The sequence below is a fragment of the Capra hircus genome, chromosome 29, assembly GCF_001704415.2.
Source record: "Capra hircus breed San Clemente chromosome 29, ASM170441v1, whole genome shotgun sequence".
Classification (NCBI taxonomy): Eukaryota; Metazoa; Chordata; class Mammalia; order Artiodactyla; family Bovidae; genus Capra; species Capra hircus.
The window spans coordinates 27,823,898-27,843,740 of NC_030836.1; the positions used below are offsets into that span (position 1 = coordinate 27,823,898).

At 52.4% G+C, this 19,843-nt stretch overlaps 1 protein-coding gene across 2 annotated transcripts in view; it reads left to right on the plus strand.

The window, feature by feature from the left end:
* SLC37A2 (solute carrier family 37 member 2) overlaps positions 621 to 19,843 on the plus strand; it is a 28,163-nt gene continuing 8,940 nt past the window's right edge. Inside the window, exons 1-6 of one of the 2 annotated variants that reach the window (XM_018043535.1) lie at positions 621 to 819; positions 15,615 to 15,696; positions 16,183 to 16,276; positions 16,392 to 16,470; positions 18,672 to 18,807; positions 19,189 to 19,265. In XM_018043535.1, coding sequence (XP_017899024.1) covers positions 761 to 819; positions 15,615 to 15,696; positions 16,183 to 16,276; positions 16,392 to 16,470; positions 18,672 to 18,807; positions 19,189 to 19,265 — 527 coding nt within the window. In that variant the 5' untranslated portion in view covers positions 621 to 760. The remainder of the gene's footprint in view (positions 820 to 15,614; positions 15,697 to 16,182; positions 16,277 to 16,391; positions 16,471 to 18,671; positions 18,808 to 19,188; positions 19,266 to 19,843) is intronic. The other variant, XM_018043536.1, reaches the window with a different exon arrangement.

Genomic DNA, 19,843 nt, shown 5'->3' on the forward strand with positions numbered 1-19,843 from the left:
TGCAGAATTCTGTGCCTCCGAGGGGCCCTTCACTGTTGCATGGCTGTGGGCCTGCAGACGGGAGAGCAGGGGTGGCCGCGACCCTGTCCCCGTGGGGAGTAGAGTAGAGTGGATCAGAGGGTCCTGTCTGGCTCAGCGCACGGGCTGGAATCTGAATGGGACAGCAAGTCCCTGCTGGGACCTGGGAAGTGTGTTTGGGGCCAGGGGGCGCTCGCACTCAGATCGCGGTCCTGTGGTGGGGCAGGGAGTGGGGGGCGGGAGTGGGGGGGGCGGCGGGCGGCGGAGTGTTAGTCCTGGCCCTGCAGCCGGCCTCAATTTCCCCAGTGTCGGGGTCGCTAGTAACCAGGGTAGGAAGGCGCGGCAGGAGCCGCGGCGGGTAGACAGAAGGTCGCTCAGAGGCGGCTGCATGTGTGATCGCAGCTTTCGGTTCCCCGAGGGAAGTGAGCCGGCAAGTTCGGGCTGAAGGAGGGGCCCACAGAGGCGCGGAGGGCCGCGGGTCCACTGCCCGAGGCGAAGCACGGGAAATTCGCGTGCGAGCGGACGGACCAGAGGATGGGCAGGCCGTGCGCGCTCTGCACAGCGCCCGGCGGCCCCGAGGGCGGTCAGGTGCAAGGGGGCGGGGGCTAAAGGCCACGGGTTGCGGGGTCGGGGCGGGCCGGCCGGCGGGGCATTTAAACCCCGGGGATTGTCAGCTCGGGACGCGTGCCCAAGCTCCGCGTCCTCCTCCGCTCCGCCTTCGCTTCGGGTACCGCCGGGCAAGATGCGGTCCTCTCTGGCGCCCGGCATCTGGTTCCTCCGCGCCTTCTCCAGGGACAGCAAGTGAGCGGGGCTGGGGCGTGGGGGCACGGGGAGCGCCGGGCCCCGCGGCTTCGCTACTGAGACCCGACTCCCGGAGTCCCAGAACGCTTGTTGGGGTGAGGCTGGGGGGTCTGGTAGCATCTGGCCGGCGGTCGGCGGGGAGGTGAGGTGGCACGTGCTCACTCCGCCTCTCCTGAACCCCTCCCTGGGACGCTGCCCAGGAGCGTCTCCGCCTTGTCCTTTCGCATCCTCACCTCCGCGCACACACACTCCCCTCTGGGGGAGATCCGATTCAGAGCGCCTCCTTTATCACCCGGGGGACCCCCGGTTTGTAGACTAGGGAACCGAGGTCAGGGCGTGGCAGCTGCTGCTACGAGAAAGTGGCCGTTGGAGTTGCCGAGTGTCCCATTTGGTCTCTTTTAGCCCTTGGATAGCTCCAAGACCAGAACCTAGTGGTCCTGGGAGCTTGCCTTGAGCGGCTCCAGGCCCTAAGTGACACCCCCGGGGAAGGCACACCTCTCAGATCAGGGGGCAGCTGCTCCTCAACTGGCTGGTCACCCCAGCAGCCAGCCAGCGACTTCCTCCTGACTAAGGAGGCTTGAGGAGGCCACCGGACCATCAGGTGTGTGGTGGGCTAGAGAGTGTTCAACCCACTCTTCATCAGAGGCCACACAGTGGAACACTTTGCTTGGTCTGCATCGTGTCTTTGTTTCGTTCTGTTTCACTTTGTGTTACTTGCCATCACTTGCAAATGATAAAACTTAACCTTGATAGCCAGACTCCTCCTTCCTCTGATCTAGCAATATCAGGCCTAAATTCTCAAATTTTATCATAAAGAGTATTAATACCACCCTTTAGATGGGGTGCAAGCTCTTAGTAGGACCCAGCTTTGTTTTCAAACAAAATCCTGCGCCCCAAACCCCCTCAGTCCTGGGCAAATCAGGATGGTCACCCGAGGCACTTTCCAATTAGTGACAGTCCTCCTTGGGGACCTTCCTCATCACTACCAGCCTTCCTCATTAATTTATTTATTTGGTATTTTTCAGAAAAAAGTCAGATGACTCTTGTAAGGATATAAAAATGAACGTGTGTTAAAAAGATTTTATTTCACTTGTGATGAGGGTGCCAGAAGATGGTATAATTGGCACAAAAGAAAATCCAGGGAGGGGAGAATGGGGAGTTACTGTTTAATGGGTACAGCGTTTCAGTTTAGGAAGATGAGAAGGTTCTGGAGATGAATGGTGAAGGTTTAGCAAAAATGTGAAGGTATAAAATGCCACTGAACTGTGCACTTAAAAATAGTTAAATTTTATGTTACAGACGTTTTACCACAATTTTAAAAAGAATACGAAGAAGATGCCCGTTTAGGTCAGGAATATTGAGGCAAAACTGGTTGAGAGGGAAGATTATTGAAACTCTGTCAATTCATGGACATATTTTATATGACTTATTTGTTACTTGGGGCTTCCCTGGTAGCTTGGATGGTAAAGCATCTGCTTACAACGCGGGAGACCCAGGTTCGATCCCTGGGTCGGAACCCACTCCAGTATTCATGCCTGGAAAATCCCATGGACCGAGAAGCCTGGTGGGCTACAGTCCATGGGGTCGCAAAGAGTCGGACACAACTGAGCGACTTCTCCTCACTTCTTCTTCATTTGTTACTTACTGTTTGATGAAATTCAAGGTCAGGGAAAGGCATGAATCAGATAACTTGGAGGGGAGGGCTGTCCTGTAGGCAATGCACAGTTTTCCAAAGAAGCACAGACACATTTTTTTTTTTTTCTCTCCTATACTTTACTCTGCTAAAATAAAAAATAGTCTCAAAGAATGATTATTCTTGGTCACAAAATAAGGTTGGTCGTGTTAGGTTTGATCTGATTATCTATATACATAATTTACTATGTTAAGTTCACTTGGCTGGAAGTTTTCATAAAGGTTCTGAGACTGGACTTTTAAAAGCCTTCTATTATTTACTGTTCTGAGATTAGGAAGCCAAGCCAAGAAATTGTCTCCACTAGGTTTTACCTGCTATACCTATACATTTATTAATAGACAAATTACCCTCTTCTTGAGGTCCCCAAAATATCCTAAGGTTCCTGGGCCTGCCAGGGAGTGAAGTCCTGATTTGCCTGTAAGGGAAAACAGTAAGCCAGTTTTCTTGGGAGGGTTTGTATTGGCTGTCAATCTTAATTCCTTAAGAATGGCATCAATATCTGATTAAATGAGTATCATTGTCAAATACAATATTCTAGGCAAGGCCTTGGCTGCAGAACCAAGTTTTCAGATTGTTGTTGTTGAGTCGCTACGTCATGTCTGACTCTTTGCAAGCACATGGACTGTAGTCCCCCAGGCTCTTCTGTCCAGTGGGATTTCCCAGGCAAGAACACTGGAGTGGATTGCCATTTCCTTCTCCAGAGGATCCTCCTGACCCAGAAATCAAACCCACACCTCCTGCATTGGCAGGTGGATTCTTTACTGCTGAGACACCTGGTAAACTCGTTTTCAAATATGTCCTGATAAAATAAAGAGGACGGATTCTTATTGAACTTTTGCAAATAACCATATTTTATAAAAAGCAAGGAGACAGTAAAAGTTTCTAAATTCTGGGGAGTCAGGTAGAGAGAATAAAGTATTTACAAATATTTCATTTCAGTTTACAAAAACAGAATCTCCTAAATTGTTATGGGTTACAGACATATTAAGAAGAAAGAAGAAAGAGCTTTCTTATATATTCAGAACACCGAACGCTATAATATCACCGACATTCCAAATGTCAGTGACAATCATCCTCATCAGTTCATTCAGTTCTAAGTGATTAATTTTTGTTCTGCTGAATCTTGGGTCAGCAACCTCATAAACCTGTCAGCATTTTTACCTAAGTTTTGGAAATCCTGACTCAGGTCACAGGTATGTTCTTAAAGATACCTGAATGATATCACCAGGAGTCTGTACCCACGAATGTGTACCTGGTCCACTGATTTCGGGAGACAGTGCTCGGCTGTTAAAGATAAAACCTTCGGCTTATAGACGATTGCAGAGCCTTTAGGGAGCATCCAGAATAGAACAGAAACTATCTGTAAGGGTCAGAGACCTGCAAAGGTATGGATTAATTTATTAATGATAATTTTCAAAAGTGAATGATCTGATGAGAAGTCATGACAAGAAAAATGCAGCTAACAGTGAAGTCTGGTTGTTCCTGAGGTATGTAACACACATAAAGCCAACCCAGGAAATATTAGACAGTGTCTAAAAACACACTTAAGGTTAATCTCAAAGAAGATGGTGAACACAATATCCGATTTTTAAGAATGTATAATTTTTATAGAGGAAAAAATCTCAAGATTTTTTGTATCTCAGTATATATACTTTTATGTATTTAGAGACATATAGAAGTCTCAAGACATAATTTGCATAATATACCAAGGGAATACCAAGAATGTCAACTTAGATTTAGTAAGTCCAGGTGACTCAGTGGTAAAGAATCTGCCTGCTAATGCAGGAGACATGGGTTTGATCCCTAGGTCGGGAAGATGCCCTGGAGGAGGAAATGGCAACGCACTCCAATATTCTTGCTTGGAGAATTCCATGTACAGAGGAGCCTGGATGGCTACAGTCCATGGGGTTGCAAAGAGTTGGGCACAACTGTGCATGAACATACACCAGCAAGTCCTAAACATCTATGTTTTAATAAAGCTCCGTAGGAAAGTCTGATGTACCTCCCCAATTGAAAGCCACTGACCTAGAAGATGCTAGACTCCAAATAAAGAAGTAAAGTTGCAGCTTGGATAAGATTAGCTGAAGTCATGACTGGTAATACTGTCATCATTAGGCAAAGAACACCAGGATACTGGTCCATAGAGACAGATCATGGACCAAGAGGGTATTGAGAAGTCTATAGAAATTTCTCATGCAGCAAACCATTTCTGAGATACTTATATAAATAATCATATTCTACTTCTCTTTTTTCTCTTAATAAACAAAAATACATCTCATTACTGCATGTACAAAGTTGTACCTCTCTGCCACTTATTGTTCCTAGTAGAGTCTTATTCATATATATTAACTATACCTTTTAACCAAACTATACCTTTTAACTTGGATTTCAGAGAAAATGAAGGGGCAGAGAGACTGGGTCATTGGAAGTAGCCTGTCGCACACCAGCATTTTAGAAGCGCTCAGAAACACACATAACTTTCTACAGCTGCACATGTCATTGAGACACTTCTTAAAGTGTGAATCCAACCATGTCTCCCAGGTTTAAGACACATCTGAATTGAAATCCTCTCACCACTGTGTGTTTTTGAATAGTTAACTTCTCTGAGCACCATCCCCTGCTGCCCCCGCGTCAGTAAAAGTTGGGAGGGTTCTTGGGGGCAAAAGTGACCCATGAACGTTCTTGAGCTCCCGTGGCTGATGGAGAGCCCACGGCAAGTGTTCCTTCACTTCTTCCTCGATGTGTGTAGGTTCGGACTCCTAACAAACACCCAACATCACTGTAGTTCTTACTGTAGGCACATGATTGTTTTGAACTCTCAGGCTTACAAAGATGATTAAGACACAGTCCTACTTTCTCGGAATTAAGGATTAAGCTAGAGGGAGGGCGTGTCCTCTCACTATCAAACTGGCTGCTTCCACACGTTCCCAGGGAGGACTTTTAAACAGAAGAGAAGAAAGCAGGCATTCTGGAGTGGGACCTTGGCGGGTGGGCTCCCCCCGAGCTTTGGCGTTGCCTGTCTGTACAGCAAGGATATTTGTAACACCTGCCTCATTCCATAGTTGTGAGGATTAAAGATTGTCACAAGGTGAAGCAGGTAAAATACTTAGATGTGCCAGGCTCACGGTAAGCACTGACTAAACATTAATTATTGACTATTATTCTACTTGCTCTTCCTACCACTGTGTACCAGGCATTGTGTTTGTGGTTCACTGCAAGATCTTTGTTTGTTTCCCGTCCTAATTCCCCATTATAAGGACATAATGAGGCACAGAGAAGTTATGCAACTTGTCCAGCACCACATAGCTAGTCAATGATTGAGCTGAATTTGAATCCAGGTTAGCTGGACTCCCAAGTCCCTGGTCTTTTCCGACTGATTAGAGGGTGGGAGGGGAAAAGAAAACAGAGGCATTTTGCTTGAGACAGATCACTAAATTTCTGAGGCTTCAGGTCCTTGTCTTTAAAATGGAAATAACAATGTACCTCTAGCCCAGGGCTTTGGTGAAATTAAGTGAGAAGACATTGAAAGCACTTAGCCCGGTGTCTGGAGCACACCTAGTCCTTGGGAATGGCTTGGTGCTTGTCAGTTTCTGGAGGTGAGATTCATCTTCATTAGAAAGGAAAGGTAGCGTTTGACGGGCTGGATCGGGAGGTATTCTGAGCAGAGGCCGTGGAGTGGCAGTCAGGGCAGGGAGGTCACAGCCTGTCCCTTTGGCACTGGTCACCTGCTGGTGGGAGCCTGGGGGTCTGAAGGCATGGCCCCCGGGATAGGAGGCTGAGAGGCAGGTGGCATAAGTTGTGCCAGCAGAAGGCAGAGACTCGGAGGAGTTTCTGCCCAGGAAGATGGTACCCCCCACTTCCTCCTCCAGTCAGACCCCTGCTGTGTCCGGCGGCCCCTCCAAGTCCTCCCTGGTGCTGGGCCTAGTCTAGCCGGTGCCCTCCCCCCGTGCCAGCCTCTGAGTGGGCCTGTCTGGGGGCAGATGGCAATGTGGGCATCTCGCCAGAGAGATGACTATGGCTGCTGCACATGGGGCTGGGCCCATTTTCCTGGGACCTGTGGCAGGGAGAGGAGCCCGTGGGAGGAGGAGCAGGAGCCGGATGAGCAGGAATGGGATGAGGCACCGGACGAGCAGGAAAGCAGGAGTTGTGAACTCCCTCATGGCAGTCCTCCCCCACATTCTAGTCCTCCCGTGGGAGCTGGAACAGTGAGGCAGGTGGTAGTTGCAGCAGGGACCAGAGGATCTGTCTGCCAGAGTTTGCTGAGGGCCTGCTGCCAGGTCCCTTGCAGCTCATAGTCCTTATGGACATCTCCTGTGATGTTCAGTCCCTCAGTCGTGTCCAGCTCTTTGCAACCCCGTGGACTGCGCGCCAGGCTTCCCTGTCCTTCACTCTCTCCCTGGAGTCTGCTCAAATTCATGTCATTGAGTTGATGATGCCATCCAACCATATTATTCTCTGTCGCCCCCTCTCTGATAGGAATTCGCTGTCTTATTTATTTCTTTGGCTGTGCCCAGTCTTAGTTGGGGCATGCTGGGTCTTTAGCTGTGGCATGCGAACTGTTAGCTGTGGCCTATGGGATCTAGTTCCCTGACCAGGGATCAAACCCCGGGGCCCCTGCATTGGGAGTGCAGAGTCTTAGCCACTGGACCACCAGGAAGTCCCTTAGTATCTCATTTAAAGGAAGATCGAAGTGAGACTGAGAGGTGAAATGTTCTCTGCATTAATCCCCAGGGCCACCTCGATGACAGTTTACTGTCTCATTTAAAAGAAGCTCAAGCAGAGGCCGAAGGTGAGACAGCTGGCCCAGGGTCGCAGTCACAGGACCAGAAGTTAAGACTCAGCCTCTTGTTGGTCTAACAAACTTTTCCCTGTTCTGCTGTGGCTTCAGACCAGGGGTCCCAGATGCTGCCTAAGCACTTTTCTCTTGTCTTATTTTCCTGGTACCCAGTAAGGATGAGCTGTGATGGTGAAAGGCAGCTCTGAGAAGGAATGAGAGATCCTGGCAGAGGACCTGGAAGGCTGAGCCTGTCCCTTGTCCCCACTCTCGCACCCCCTGCCCCCACCCCGGTCCTCAGGCTGATCCCCAGAGAGCATGTGACCCTGGTCGCTCCCCTCCCCCACCCACCCATGATCGCTGTCTTCTCCCCCAGCTGTTCTGCTTCCTCTTCTTCTCTGCTGTTTCCCCTTTACGGAGCAGACTGAAGAGCACTTCCTTGGCTCTGGGTGGGGCAGTCTGCCCCAGGGGCCAGCGGCTAATCTAGAAGGCAGCAGGGGTTTGGGAATGGTCTGTATGGATGGCCAAGGCCTTATGTCTTCCAGTCGGCGGTACAACCTGAGCACTGAAGCTGAGGTTGAGCAGTTCTCAAGTGATACCAAACTGGGGCCAGACACCAAGGGTGGAGTCAGTGAAGCCCACAACCCCCACCCCCCATCTCACAGCCCCCGAGTTGGTATGTGGGGTAGAGGCGAGGTGGACAGCTTTGCTGCTCCCGTTTTGGCCTCTGGCTCATGCCTCACTGCCCGGATCCTTCATGCTGGGGAGAAGGCGCAGAGGAGGGTAAGCCAGGGGCCAGGCCTCCGGAGACTCTCCAGAGGAGGGCCCCCATCCTGATGCCCTGGCAGGACCACAGCCTTGCCACCATCATTGCATTCCACTGGTGCTGTTTGCATAGCCTCTCTGCAGAAGAGAGACCAGCTCCTTGCCCACTTCTCCCAAACTCTGCCAGCTCTCACACGCTCCCAGAGGTTTTCCAGGTATCCACACGACACCTCATGCTGTAGCTGAAAGCCAGGTCTTTTCATTCTGTCTGAATACTCGGGGTTCTCCTGCTTAGATTCCTTCTCAAAACAAAGCAGTCTAGCAATCTAGCCTATAGTTTCCACTCTCCTAAAAAAGATTATGATGTACTAGTTCCTTCTAGAAGGTCCTGGGCTGCTTGTGCTACTAACCAACGACTCCCTTCTCCAGAAGGACCTTGGGACCAAGCCCAGAGTCCCCGCGATCCCTCTGAGCAAGTGCCTGAGTCCCAGCCGGAGGAAAGGGCAGCACGTGGAGGATCCGATGGTCAGGCTGCGCTCAGCTCCAGGAGGGCTTTGTTCCTCAGAGGCCGTCACGGACCTGGCTCGTCCTGTATGGCCTGTCTCCATCCCCTCCTGTCAGTGGAAAGCTGGGCTCGGGGGCTCTGCCCTGTGCGGTCTGTTCCGGCCTGGCCTTTCCCTACCAGGCTGTGTCCCAGTGGTAGTGGAGGACTTGGCAGGAAGCGCAGTGATGGCATTGTCACCACTGCCCTGGTTCTTACCATCCCCAGCCCTCTCTCCCTTTTAGATCTGCTGAGTCCCAAAACTGGCACATCCAAGGACAGGCCACCAAGTTCATTTCCTCAGGGCAGGTGCCAAGGTCACCACCAGCCCAGTTTCTCACGTGGCCAACCCGAATGGCCCTATACGTCTACTAGCTGCCCCAGACTCCAGTGAAGGGCTGGGCTGAGGCAGGAAGTGATAGGAGAGGGTCAATGAGGGAGCTCAAGTCCCCCTTGACCTGGGGCCTGAAATGGAAATGGGAACCATCCGCAATGTGGTTGCAAAGCCAGGAGGGGGATGCAAGGACGGGGGGATGACCCGGTAGACGCTGGATGAAAGGGACCTCTCGCCACTGTCTCCTAAGGTCCCTCTCCTGGGCTCTTTCTTATTTTCTATTGTTGCGCTGGTGGTAGTAGCAGGTCCTTGGGGTTTTGTTTGTTATCGGTCACTGCTTTGGCAGACATTGTTCTTTGTCCCTACCTCAGAAGCATTTCTAGTGCAAAGTCTTAACGAGGTCCATAAAGCTATTAGCATGCTCATTTGAAAGAGTAAGTTGGACTGTCAGCTAATAGTTAAGAGATAGCCAGTCCACCTCTCTATCTGACTTGGTTACTCAGTAACCAGTGCTGGGCAAGGGGAGGTGAGACTCTCGGAAGTGACATTTCTCACTAACACAGACTTGGAGGGTCCTGGGATAGGCGCCCGGCCCGGAACAGTCTGTGGGCCTTGCTGTGCAGGTTCTGGGGTCCCTGGCTCACTTGTCCAGCCTGCCCAGCCCCTGGGTTGCCTTCCCTCCCCTCTGCAGCTGCCCTGGGGCCAGCTGGGTAAGGCCAGGCTCTGTGTGTGTTTTGCCCCTGCCCCCCTTTCTGGGGCCCTTTGGTTCTGAAAGAAGGGCTCGTGAGAGCAGAAGTGAAACTTGCGGCTTCCACAGGCGTCAGGAGCCCGTCAGCTATCTTCCAGTGAGCTACTGTGAGGTCGCTGGCCTCAGCCCAGCCCTTCACTCCACCCATGTCCCCAGTCCCCTTTGAACTATGGCACCTTGGCCTTTTTCTTTAAGAGATGTCAAAGTGGAATGGAAAGTGAACTGGACCAAGGACAGGCCCGGCTCCAAGCACGCTCTGCCCAGCTATCCAGGCCTCTCTCTGGGCTCCTCCTGCCATCATGCTGGAGTCTAGGCAAGGAGTCCCAGAGGAGGCCAGTGCCCAGCCCAGCATCACACAGCACTCTGAGGACCTTCTGCCCCACAGCCTCCCTCCCTCTGACTCTCCTGCTCTCTTGGGCATCAGGTTCTCTATGGAGGGATGCGGTCAGAGCTGGGAGAAAGGTCAGCCAGGCCTCTGGGCAGGGCTGGAATCTGGCCGATCGGCATGTCTATGGACCTCTGCTAAGCCTCTCCATCTACTCCCAAGGGAGTGCAGGGGCGGGCCCAGCAGACCAGCCTGTGCTCTGTCCCCTTGCAGGCTCCCCCGTGGGCACTCATGGCCTCAGGCGTCTGCAAAGACGCCTCCAGCCCAGGTCTGCATACTGGGCCGGTGGGGAGGAGTGGACTAGCCAGCCTCCAGACCCCTACCTTACAGGCACATCCAGGGCCTGGAGCCCCGACTACTCAGAGCAGCTTGGTGCCCACCCCCACCCTGCTCACTTCCCTCCCGCTCCAGTTTTCCTTCCTCAAAACCTGAAATCATCATCGCTGTCATTTTTAAGTGTGGACTGCATGTCAGAAACCTGTAAGAGGTATGCATCATCTCATCAACCTATCAACAGCCCTGTGAGAGAGGTGATAAACTGTACTTTCAGATGACACACAGGTGTAAGGAATGAAAGCAGGTTTCACCTGATTCCTGAGTCCAGGGCACCACCGAGGGTCTCCCCGGGGGTGGCCGTGTGCCTGGGGAGTGGCTGGCAGGATGGATGAGGAAGAGGAAGCCGGCCCTGCCTTCTGCGAGGAAGCCTGTCTGGAGTTTTCCCAACTCACCAGCAGGGCAGAGCCCTGGGTCCCCACTGGGCTAGTGCCCAGAACTCTGTGACCTAGAAAATCCCATCCCTCTTCAGTGACGTCCCGTCACCCCAAGAAACAGTCCAATCTCGCCCAAGGCCCTCTGTGACCTGTCCCTTTCCTCCTTCCCAGCACCCTCACCTGCCGTGCTTGGCTCAGCCCCACCCTGAACCATACAGAGTTCCCCAAACAGGTAGTGATATTCATGCCTCCACGCTTCTGCACACGCACTTCCCCTCTCCCTGGCCCTGCTCCCACCCCAGCCCTGGTGAACCTGGCTGCCTCCTGCTAGTTTGTAAAGACTGTGCTGAGACCTCACCTCCAGAATTCTTTCTTTCTCTCTTTTTAAAAAAAATTTTATCGGAGTATAGTTGCTTTACAATATTGTACCAGTTTCTGCTGTATGACAGTGAATCAGCTATATATATATATATATATATATATATATATATATATGTCCTCTCTTTTTTGCATTTCCTTTCCTGTTAAGTCACCACAGAGCACTGAGTAGTTTCCTGTACTCTACAGTAGGCTCTCTTTAGTTACCTATGTTATACTTAGGGCTTCCTAGGGAGCGCTGGGTAAAGAACCCACTTGCCAGTGCAGGAGATGCAAGAGACCTGGGTTTGAGCCCTGTGTCCGGAAGATCCCCTGGGGGAGGGCATGGCAACCCACGCCAGTATTCTTGCCTGGAGAATCCCCATGGACAGAGAAGCCTGGCGGGCTACAGTGTTTAGGGCTGCAGAAGAGTTGAACATGAGTGACGCGAATTAGCACACCCATCAATAGTGTATACACATCAATCCCAATCTCCCGATTCATCCCACCCTCCGCTTCCCCTCTGGTATCCATACTTTTGTTCTCTAAGTCTGTGTCACTTTGCAAATACCCTTTTTCTAGCTTCTACACGTACAGGTTAATATACGATGTTTGTTTTTCTCTTTCTGGCTTCCTTCACCCCGTAGGACAGTCCCAGGTCCGTTCACGGATTCCTCTCCTGCCCCTGCCCCCAACCCAGCCGGTCTGGGCGTCTCTGCTCGGGAGTCGCGCCGGGCTGGCCGCCCTCCTTTGTAGCACAGTCACACCGGCCCTGCTGTCTCCCTGCTGCCCCGTGACCCCGGCGGGCAGCGGTCTCTCCTACGGTTGGTCTCCCCAGGCCCCTGGCTCAGGGCCGGCACGTGGTGGGATGCGCGTGGGGGTGGGCGGTCCTGGCTCCAGCTCAGGGAGACCGGATGTCCGCAGCGGGCCAGGATGTGCTCGCTGTTCCGTCACAGCTTCCCCCACCCGAGGGAGAGGACCCAGGTGGGGGCAGATAAGGAAGAGCACCGGGGGCCACAGGCCTGAGAAAGTCCAGGGCGGCGCTCCGAGGTGCTGCCCAGGTGGGCGGGTGCCGGCCCCCGGGGCAGAAGCCTGTGGTGGGGAGCGCAGGGGGCCGGGGGTGGGGAGGAGAAGGGTGGCTGCCAGCGGGGCTGTGCCTTTTGACCCCTCACTGACTCCGACCGGCTCCCGAGGGCTCAGCGTGGCTGAGGGCAGCCTGGGCCTCACGGCCAGGCCTGTCAAGGGAGGACAGTCAGTGCCGGGGCCTCAGCGGGGCCCCGGGGATCTTTGAGGCCCAGCGGGCGTGCTCAGTCACTCAGTCCTGCCTGACTCTTTACGACTCTATGGACTGTACCTGCCAGGCTCCTCTGTCCATGGCGTTTCCCTCTGTCCATGGGATTTCCCAGGCAAGAATACTGGAGCAGGTTGCCATTTTCTTCCCTAGGGTGTCTTCCCCATCCGGGGATCGAACGTACGTCTCCGGAGTCTCCTGAATTGGCAGGCAAATTCTTTACCACGGCACCATCTGGGAAGCCAAGAAGATCTAATTTGTCACCAGAGTCACTGCATCCATGTAGCAGCGAAAAGAGACTTGGCTGAGCCCGGGAGTGGAGGTCTTAAGGGTAGCATAGCAGAGACCTAGGGACTAGGGTGAGAGTTACATTGTATTCACCTGTCTTTGACTCAGATGTGGTTGATGCTGTTCTCCCTGTACATCTGATGAGGAAACCAGAGGCAAAAAAATAAAGAATTTGCATCTGGTTGCACAAATAATTAGAGGCTTCCCAGGTGGCTCAGTGGTAAAGAATCCACCTGCCAATACAGGAGACCCAGGAGACACGGGTTCGATTCCTGGGTTGGGAAGATCACCTGGAGCAGGAAATGGCAACCCACTCCAGTATTCTTGCCTGGAAAATTCCATGGACAGAGGAGTCATGGAGTTGCAAAGAGTCAGACATGACTGAGTGTGCGCGCTCACACACACACACGTCTACAAAACTTGAAGCTTTTTTCCAAACAGGACACTGGTGAGTGTTAATCTGCAGGCCTGTGGTTTTCTTCCATCCTTTGCTTTCTGAAGAAGCCCAGCTGGGCACAGTCTCCAAATCCTTCCACCCTCTTTCCCCACCCACTGCCAGATTCTGAAAGTCCCTGATTCAGGAGTCATGAGCCATTTACCAGTTGGAAAACATTGCTGCCACCAAGCTTGTCTATGTGGGTCACTGTGACAGTCCCTGGGAATGACCCCAGATTCCCTGGAGAATCCCTTGTGACTCCCTGCCCCCATGCACCCCATGTCTGGAAGTAGGAGCCAGACAGACCACACAGTAGAGGAGCCTGAAAGCCAGGCTGAAGAGTTGGAGCTTCATTCTTTTCCTCCCCCAAGCTTTCAGCCTTTTATTTTGTACGGAGCTTCATACTTAACGGAATGGAGAGCCAGTGAGAATTATTCAGCCTGGTGACGGCAGGGTACATGTACCTTCATTCTTTTCAGAAGATGAACTATGAGGCAGTGGAGAGATGGAGATAGACCAGAAGTCACGGACGAAGTGAGAAGGGTCCTGGCAGCCCAACCTGATTTCACTCTCTAATGTAACGCCCTTCGTTTCACAAACCGGAGCCTTCATAACATGCTTGGGGGAAGTGATTTGGGGTTTGGAGGCAGATCGCTAGAGAGGGCAGAACGAGCCTCCAGTGTCCTGGTTCTTTGATTCGAGGAGCCCAGGCATAGAATGGGGTTTCCGGGCCCCCTCCCCTCTTTCCCCACCTTCTCCAGGGGATCTTTAAGAAACCAAGGCTCTGGCCTTTCTCCTGGGCTGGAGTCCACACTGAGCTCTCTTTTTCCATGTACTTCCTGGCTCCGGGATGCTGAGTCGGCTCAGCTGATGTTCTGCTGGGGAAGCAGTGACTCAGGAGGACATGGGGGCCCTCCCCCAGATCCTCAGGAGAAGGGGGAGAGTGGGGCGGGCAGTGGAAACTTCAGTGGTGCCTGGCTGACCTGTGTTTTCCACCCCAGATAAGAGCATGGGATGAGAAGCGGGGGTGGGAGAGGGCTGTGTGATGCGTGAGCCACAATGGAAAGACTGACCCTTCTGTCTGGAGGAATGGACTAGAATGGAACAGGCAGAGGACCTGGTCCTGTCAACCGGCTTTCCTCTGCTGCCACATTTCCCTCTATGTTTTGGACTCTGCTCCTACTGGACTGTAGCAGGTGCCATATCTGCAGTGTTCTCGGCTTCTCTGGTGGCTCAGACAGTAAAGAATCTGCCTGCAACGCAGGAGACCTGAGTTCGGTCCCTGGGTGGGGAAGATCCCCTGGAGAAGGGAATGGCTATCCATTTCAGTATTCATACCTGGAGAATCTCACAGACAGAGGAGCCTGGAGGGCTACAGTCCATGGGGTGGCAAAGAGTCTGACACGACTGAGCAACCAGCTAGGCTTACGAGGAGTAGCTGATCTCGCTTTAAAGATAGACCGTTTCTGGAAGTTTGGAATCAACATCTACACACTGATATATTTAAAATGGGTGATGTATATGTACAGCTCAATCCCTTCGCTGTTCACTTGAAACTACCTCAACATTGTTAATCAACTGTACCCCAATACAAAATGTTTCTGGTGTTAAAAATAATAAAAAAAAATTTTTAAGTAAAATAAAATGGATAACCAGCAAGGACCTACTGTATAGACAGAGAACTCTGCTCAATGTTATGTCGCAAGCTGGATAGGAGGGGAGTGTGGGGGAGAATGGATGCATGTATATGTATGGCTGAGTCCCTTCGCTGTTAACTGGAAACTATCACCACATTGTTCATCAGCTGTGGCTCAGACGGTGAAGCGTCTGTCTACAATACGGGAGACCCGCGTTTGAGCCCAGGGTTGGGAAGATCCCCTGGAGAAGGAAATGGCAATCCACTCCAGTACTATTGCCTGGAAAATCCCATGGACAGAGAAGCCTGGTAGGCTACAGTCTGTGGGGGTCGCAAAGAGTCAGACACGACTGAGCAACTACACTTTCACTTTCTTTCACCCCAATACAACACAAAAAGTTTTTCAAACAAAGAGACACTTGGCATGCATCCTCCTCCTCCTGGCTCCCACCATTTCCAGTATATAAACACAGTTCTGTCTCCCTGCACCCCTATCTCTCTCGCACACAGAGGCACCCTGATCTTAGGGAGGACAGGGAGAAGTAGAGGCAATGGGCAGTGACAAGAGCCGCAGAGGGCACTTTGGTGCCGTCTAGGACGCCGCCGCTGGCCCAGCTCTGTTGGGAGGCCTCTGCCCTCGGGAGCAGGAACTCTGAGCACTCTGGCCTCTGGGCACCTGTCCCTCCCCTCCCCGTGGCCTCTGCCCCAAGCAGCTTGTGTCTGGAGGGGAGCGTTGGTGGTGCTGCCAGAACGGGCACAGGCGGACTGCTTCCTGGACACAGTGGAGACGGTAGGCCTGGACTCCCTGCTCACCCAGATGCCCACCTTCCCCTGCAGGTACCGAGCCTTCATCCTGCTCATCACCTTCTTAATCTACACCTGCTATCACATGTCCCGGAAGCCCATCAGTGTCGTCAAGGTGAGCCTGGCCTGGGGGTAAGGAAGAAGGCAGGACTGCTAGCCTCAGCAGAAATACGGAAATACTTCAGTAGAACAGCCCGGAGCTCAGTGAAGCCCCATCCTTGTCCCTTATCTTGGTCACCAAGTCTGTCTCTTCCCCCTTGGCTGACTCCCACTGTTAGCAGTTCTTTTTCCCAGGAGAGTTTCCTGGGTTTCTTCACCAAGAGAGCGGTGTCAGGGAACTGAGGGTGGAACCAGAGAGCAGGCACCTTGGGTCCCCTGGGTGCTGCTCATAGACACCCCTTGCCCTTCACCGAGGCTCTGCCACGGCCCCTTGTCCCCAGAGCCATACCTGCCAGACCGGGTGTCAGAGGAAGATGCAGGGAGTCCAGTGGGGAGGGGCAGTGGGCTGCTCTGGTGGGGAAGGTTACTGGCTCCCTTGCGGGCTGGGTTGACTCTGGGGCCACCAGCTAACCCCTGACCTGCCCGCCCGTCGCCTCTCCAGAGCCGTCTGCACCACAACTGCTCAGAGGTGATCCAGCCCCTCAATAGCACCCACAGTCTCAACGACACCACATGGTGCAACTGGGCCCCCTTTGGTAAGAGCGGGGTGAGCTGCTCCTCCCCATGCCTGCTTGCCATCCAGGCCCGGGAAGGACTTCTTGCTCGGGGCATCCAGACAGCGAGCTTTCTGTCTCCCCCGTCTGCCTTCAGATAAGAGCAACTACAAGGAGCTACTGGGGGCCGTGGACAACGCCTTCCTCGTGGCCTACGCCATCGGCATGTTCATCAGGTAAGAGGCAAAGCCTGCGCTGTCCTGCAGGATAGCTCAGGCTGCTGTCTTCTCTACACCAACCTGGGGCAGCGGGGTCAAAGAGAGAAAGTTGTTGGAAATGAGACAAACCTTCCACACATCCCGTCACCCCTAGCTGGCGTGTTGCCACTATCACCCAGCCTGCTCCTTCACCTGGCTGACTCCCTCTCTTAGTAACTCTCCTGCAAAGGCCTTCCTGGATCTTCTTTTGAGTTTATTCACTCAGATGGCATGTCAGCAGTGTGGCTGGAATATGATCTGTCCTGGACAGGGGTCCTTTACGAATAACCTGAAAGCTGAAAGCCCAGCATGGCTTTTAAGTAGCAAGCATGATGTTTGTTCTCAGGAGTTGAGGGTGGCTGAGGCTGGGTACTACCTTTAGAGAGCTCACAGCCTAATGGAGTGACCGATACTTGAGCAGCTATGTTATAAACAGTGCGGTGGCTCTGAGACAGAGGTGGCTACGTATGGAGCTCCAAGGAGTCACTTTGTCTGAGCTGGGATTAGAAAAGAGGGGTCAGGAAAGGCTTCTTGGAGGAGATGACATTTGAACTGATGAAGAGAAATTGGACTTGACTCATTTAAAAAGACCCTGATGCTGGGAAGGATTGAAGGCGGGAGGAGAAGGGGACAACAGAGGATGAGATGGTTGCATGACATCACCGACTCAATGGACATGAGTTTGGGTAAACTCCGGGAGTTGGTGATGGAGAGGAAGGCCTGGCATGCTACAGTCCATGGGATCACAAAGAGTCAGACACGACTGAGCGACCAGACTGAACTGAAAGAGATAAGAGTCTTTCCCAGTGGCTCAGTGGGTAAAGAATCCACCTGCAAAAAAAAAAAAAAAAATTAATTAAAAAAAAAAAAAGAATCCATCTGCAAGGCAAGAGACAAAGGAAACCGGGGTTTGATCCCTGGGTGCGGCAGATTTTCTCAAAGAGAAAATGGCAACCCTCTCCCACATTCTTGTCTAAAAAATTCCTTGGACAGAGGAGCCTGGGGGGCTACAGTCCACAGGGGGGCAGAAAGTTAGACATGACTGAGCATGCTCGCACAATGGAGTCATGGCTTTGTGAAATAAGGCAGGTGTAATTTGAAGCAGCATGACTGCACAGAGGGCAAGGGCTGGACTGGGGGACTCGCAACAGGCTCACCAGCGTGTAAAATGCAGGAGACAGGGCTGAAGAGTGAGGTCATTGTGTACTAGGCTGTGAGCACAGGAGAACCGCTGAGTGGGTGGCTCAGTGGGTGTCATGTTCAGACCTACATGTCAGACAGATACTGACAGGCTGACGGAGGTGGACTTGAGGGAGAGAAGGGCTGATTGGCTTTTTTGGTAACTCAGGCAGTAAAGAATCTGCCTGCAGTGTGGAAGATCACCTGGAGAAGTGAATGGCAACCCACTCCAGTATTCTTGCCCATGGACAGAGGAGCCCAACTGGCTATAGTCCATGGGGTCACAAAGAGTTGGACACGACGGAGTGACTAACACTTCACTTCAGGGCTGACTAGCGGGTCAAACTAAGGAACAGATTTGACAGTAGCTCCAGCTGGGCTTGGAGGAAAGCTTGAGTTAGAATGGTATTATTAATAGCGATGGAGAGAAATGATGCACTGGAGAGAAATAAGAGGAGCAGCTGGCAGGTCTTGGAGGTCACTTGTGGACGGTGGGCTGCAGGGACAGGAGACTGAAGTAGCTCGTTTCTGGCTTGAGTGGCCAAACGTGGGGGTGCCATCCAGTCCACTGAGGGGCACAGACACGGGGCAGGGTCTGCGAGGGAGGCAGAGGAGTCCAGTCTTTGGAGTTGTTGATTAGCAGCTGTTTGGGAGGCACCGCAGTCAGGATGTCCAGAAGCAATGTGGATATGATCCTGGGAGAAAGTTCAGGGCTGTAGACATACAGCTGGGCCATGTACGTGTACATACATGGCAGGTAAAACCATAAAGGTGATACAAGAGAAAATGCATGAGATGGACTGGTCAGCCAAGGGGGAAGAGGGTCACGGGGATGTTACAGAGGCCACTTTGCCAGGCACGTTGCGAGGCCCGTCATCAAACAAAGCAGAGGTGCCTAGTGGCAACACAGACGTCCCTGGTGGGGCCCCGGGGGAGCCAGGAGGCGGGGGGCAGGGGTGTGAGGTAGCAGAGATTAACCACGAATCCAACTCTCTCTTCAGTGGCATTTTTGGGGAGCGGCTCCCCCTCCGGTACTACCTCACAGCTGGAATGCTGCTCAGCGGCCTTTTCACCTCACTGTTTGGCCTGGGGTATTTCTGGAACATCCACGTACTCTGGTACTTTGTGCTGGTGCAGGTACGAGCCTCCTCCGTCTTGCACTCGGGCCTCTGTTCCTGCACAGAAGGATCATAGAGGCTGTCAGTCCTTCCCAGCCGCTCCAGGTCATGGCAGATCCCGACTCAGGCTCCTTTATCACAGTTTGGGGTCCCCTGCCCATAGCCAGGGTGGCCTCGCCAGCTCAGGGAGTCTGCACTGAGCATCAGCCTGAGGTCCCTGGAAGAGCCTGTGAGGCCCAGTCTCTGCTGTGGGGACCTCGGATCAGAGGGGCATCAGCTGGTGGGTGTGTGCACGCATGTGAAGGAACGGGGTGCATAGTGTGGATTCTGGAGGGCTCCCCCATCCCAGAAGCTGCACCACTCAGTCCAGGGGCCTCTGTCCCCCCCACGTTCCCTGTAGATCTTCAATGGACTTGTGCAGACCACGGGCTGGCCCGCCGTGGTGAGCTGCGTGGGCAACTGGTTCGGGAAGGGCAAGTGAGTGTGACCAGGGAGGAGGGTGGGCATTGCCTGGGGGTGCTGGGCTGGTGTGGGGGCAGGAGGTCCCTTGTGGCCTCTGATACGATTTTAGGAACAAAGATTAGAAATAAGCCTCCGTCCTGCTGACTTTCACAGGCTGGAATACAAACGTTTTAGTGACTAAAAGCAGTGATTTTTTTCATTGCTGAGGTTTTAATCCTTAAAACCTGCCATCTTCATTATGCCTTTTCCTCATAATAGATGAATTTCAATTTTGCATGAAGACAAAAATGAAGCCTATAAAACTCTGTGTGTGTATATGTATATAGATACATATACCCATATATTTTTAATGCATATATATGTATATGTCTTATATATTTATTTATTTTTCCCTTGAACTGGCTTTTGTGCAAAAAAAAGTTTCTTTTGGGCAGAGTTTCTCAGCCCTGGCACTGTTAACACTATGGGCTACATTTGGGGCTGTGTAATTCTTTGTTGAGGGGCCATCCTACACACTGTAGCATTTAGCAGCCTCTACCTGCTAGACACCACCAGCACACTCTGGGCTGGATCACCAGAACTCTCCAGACAGT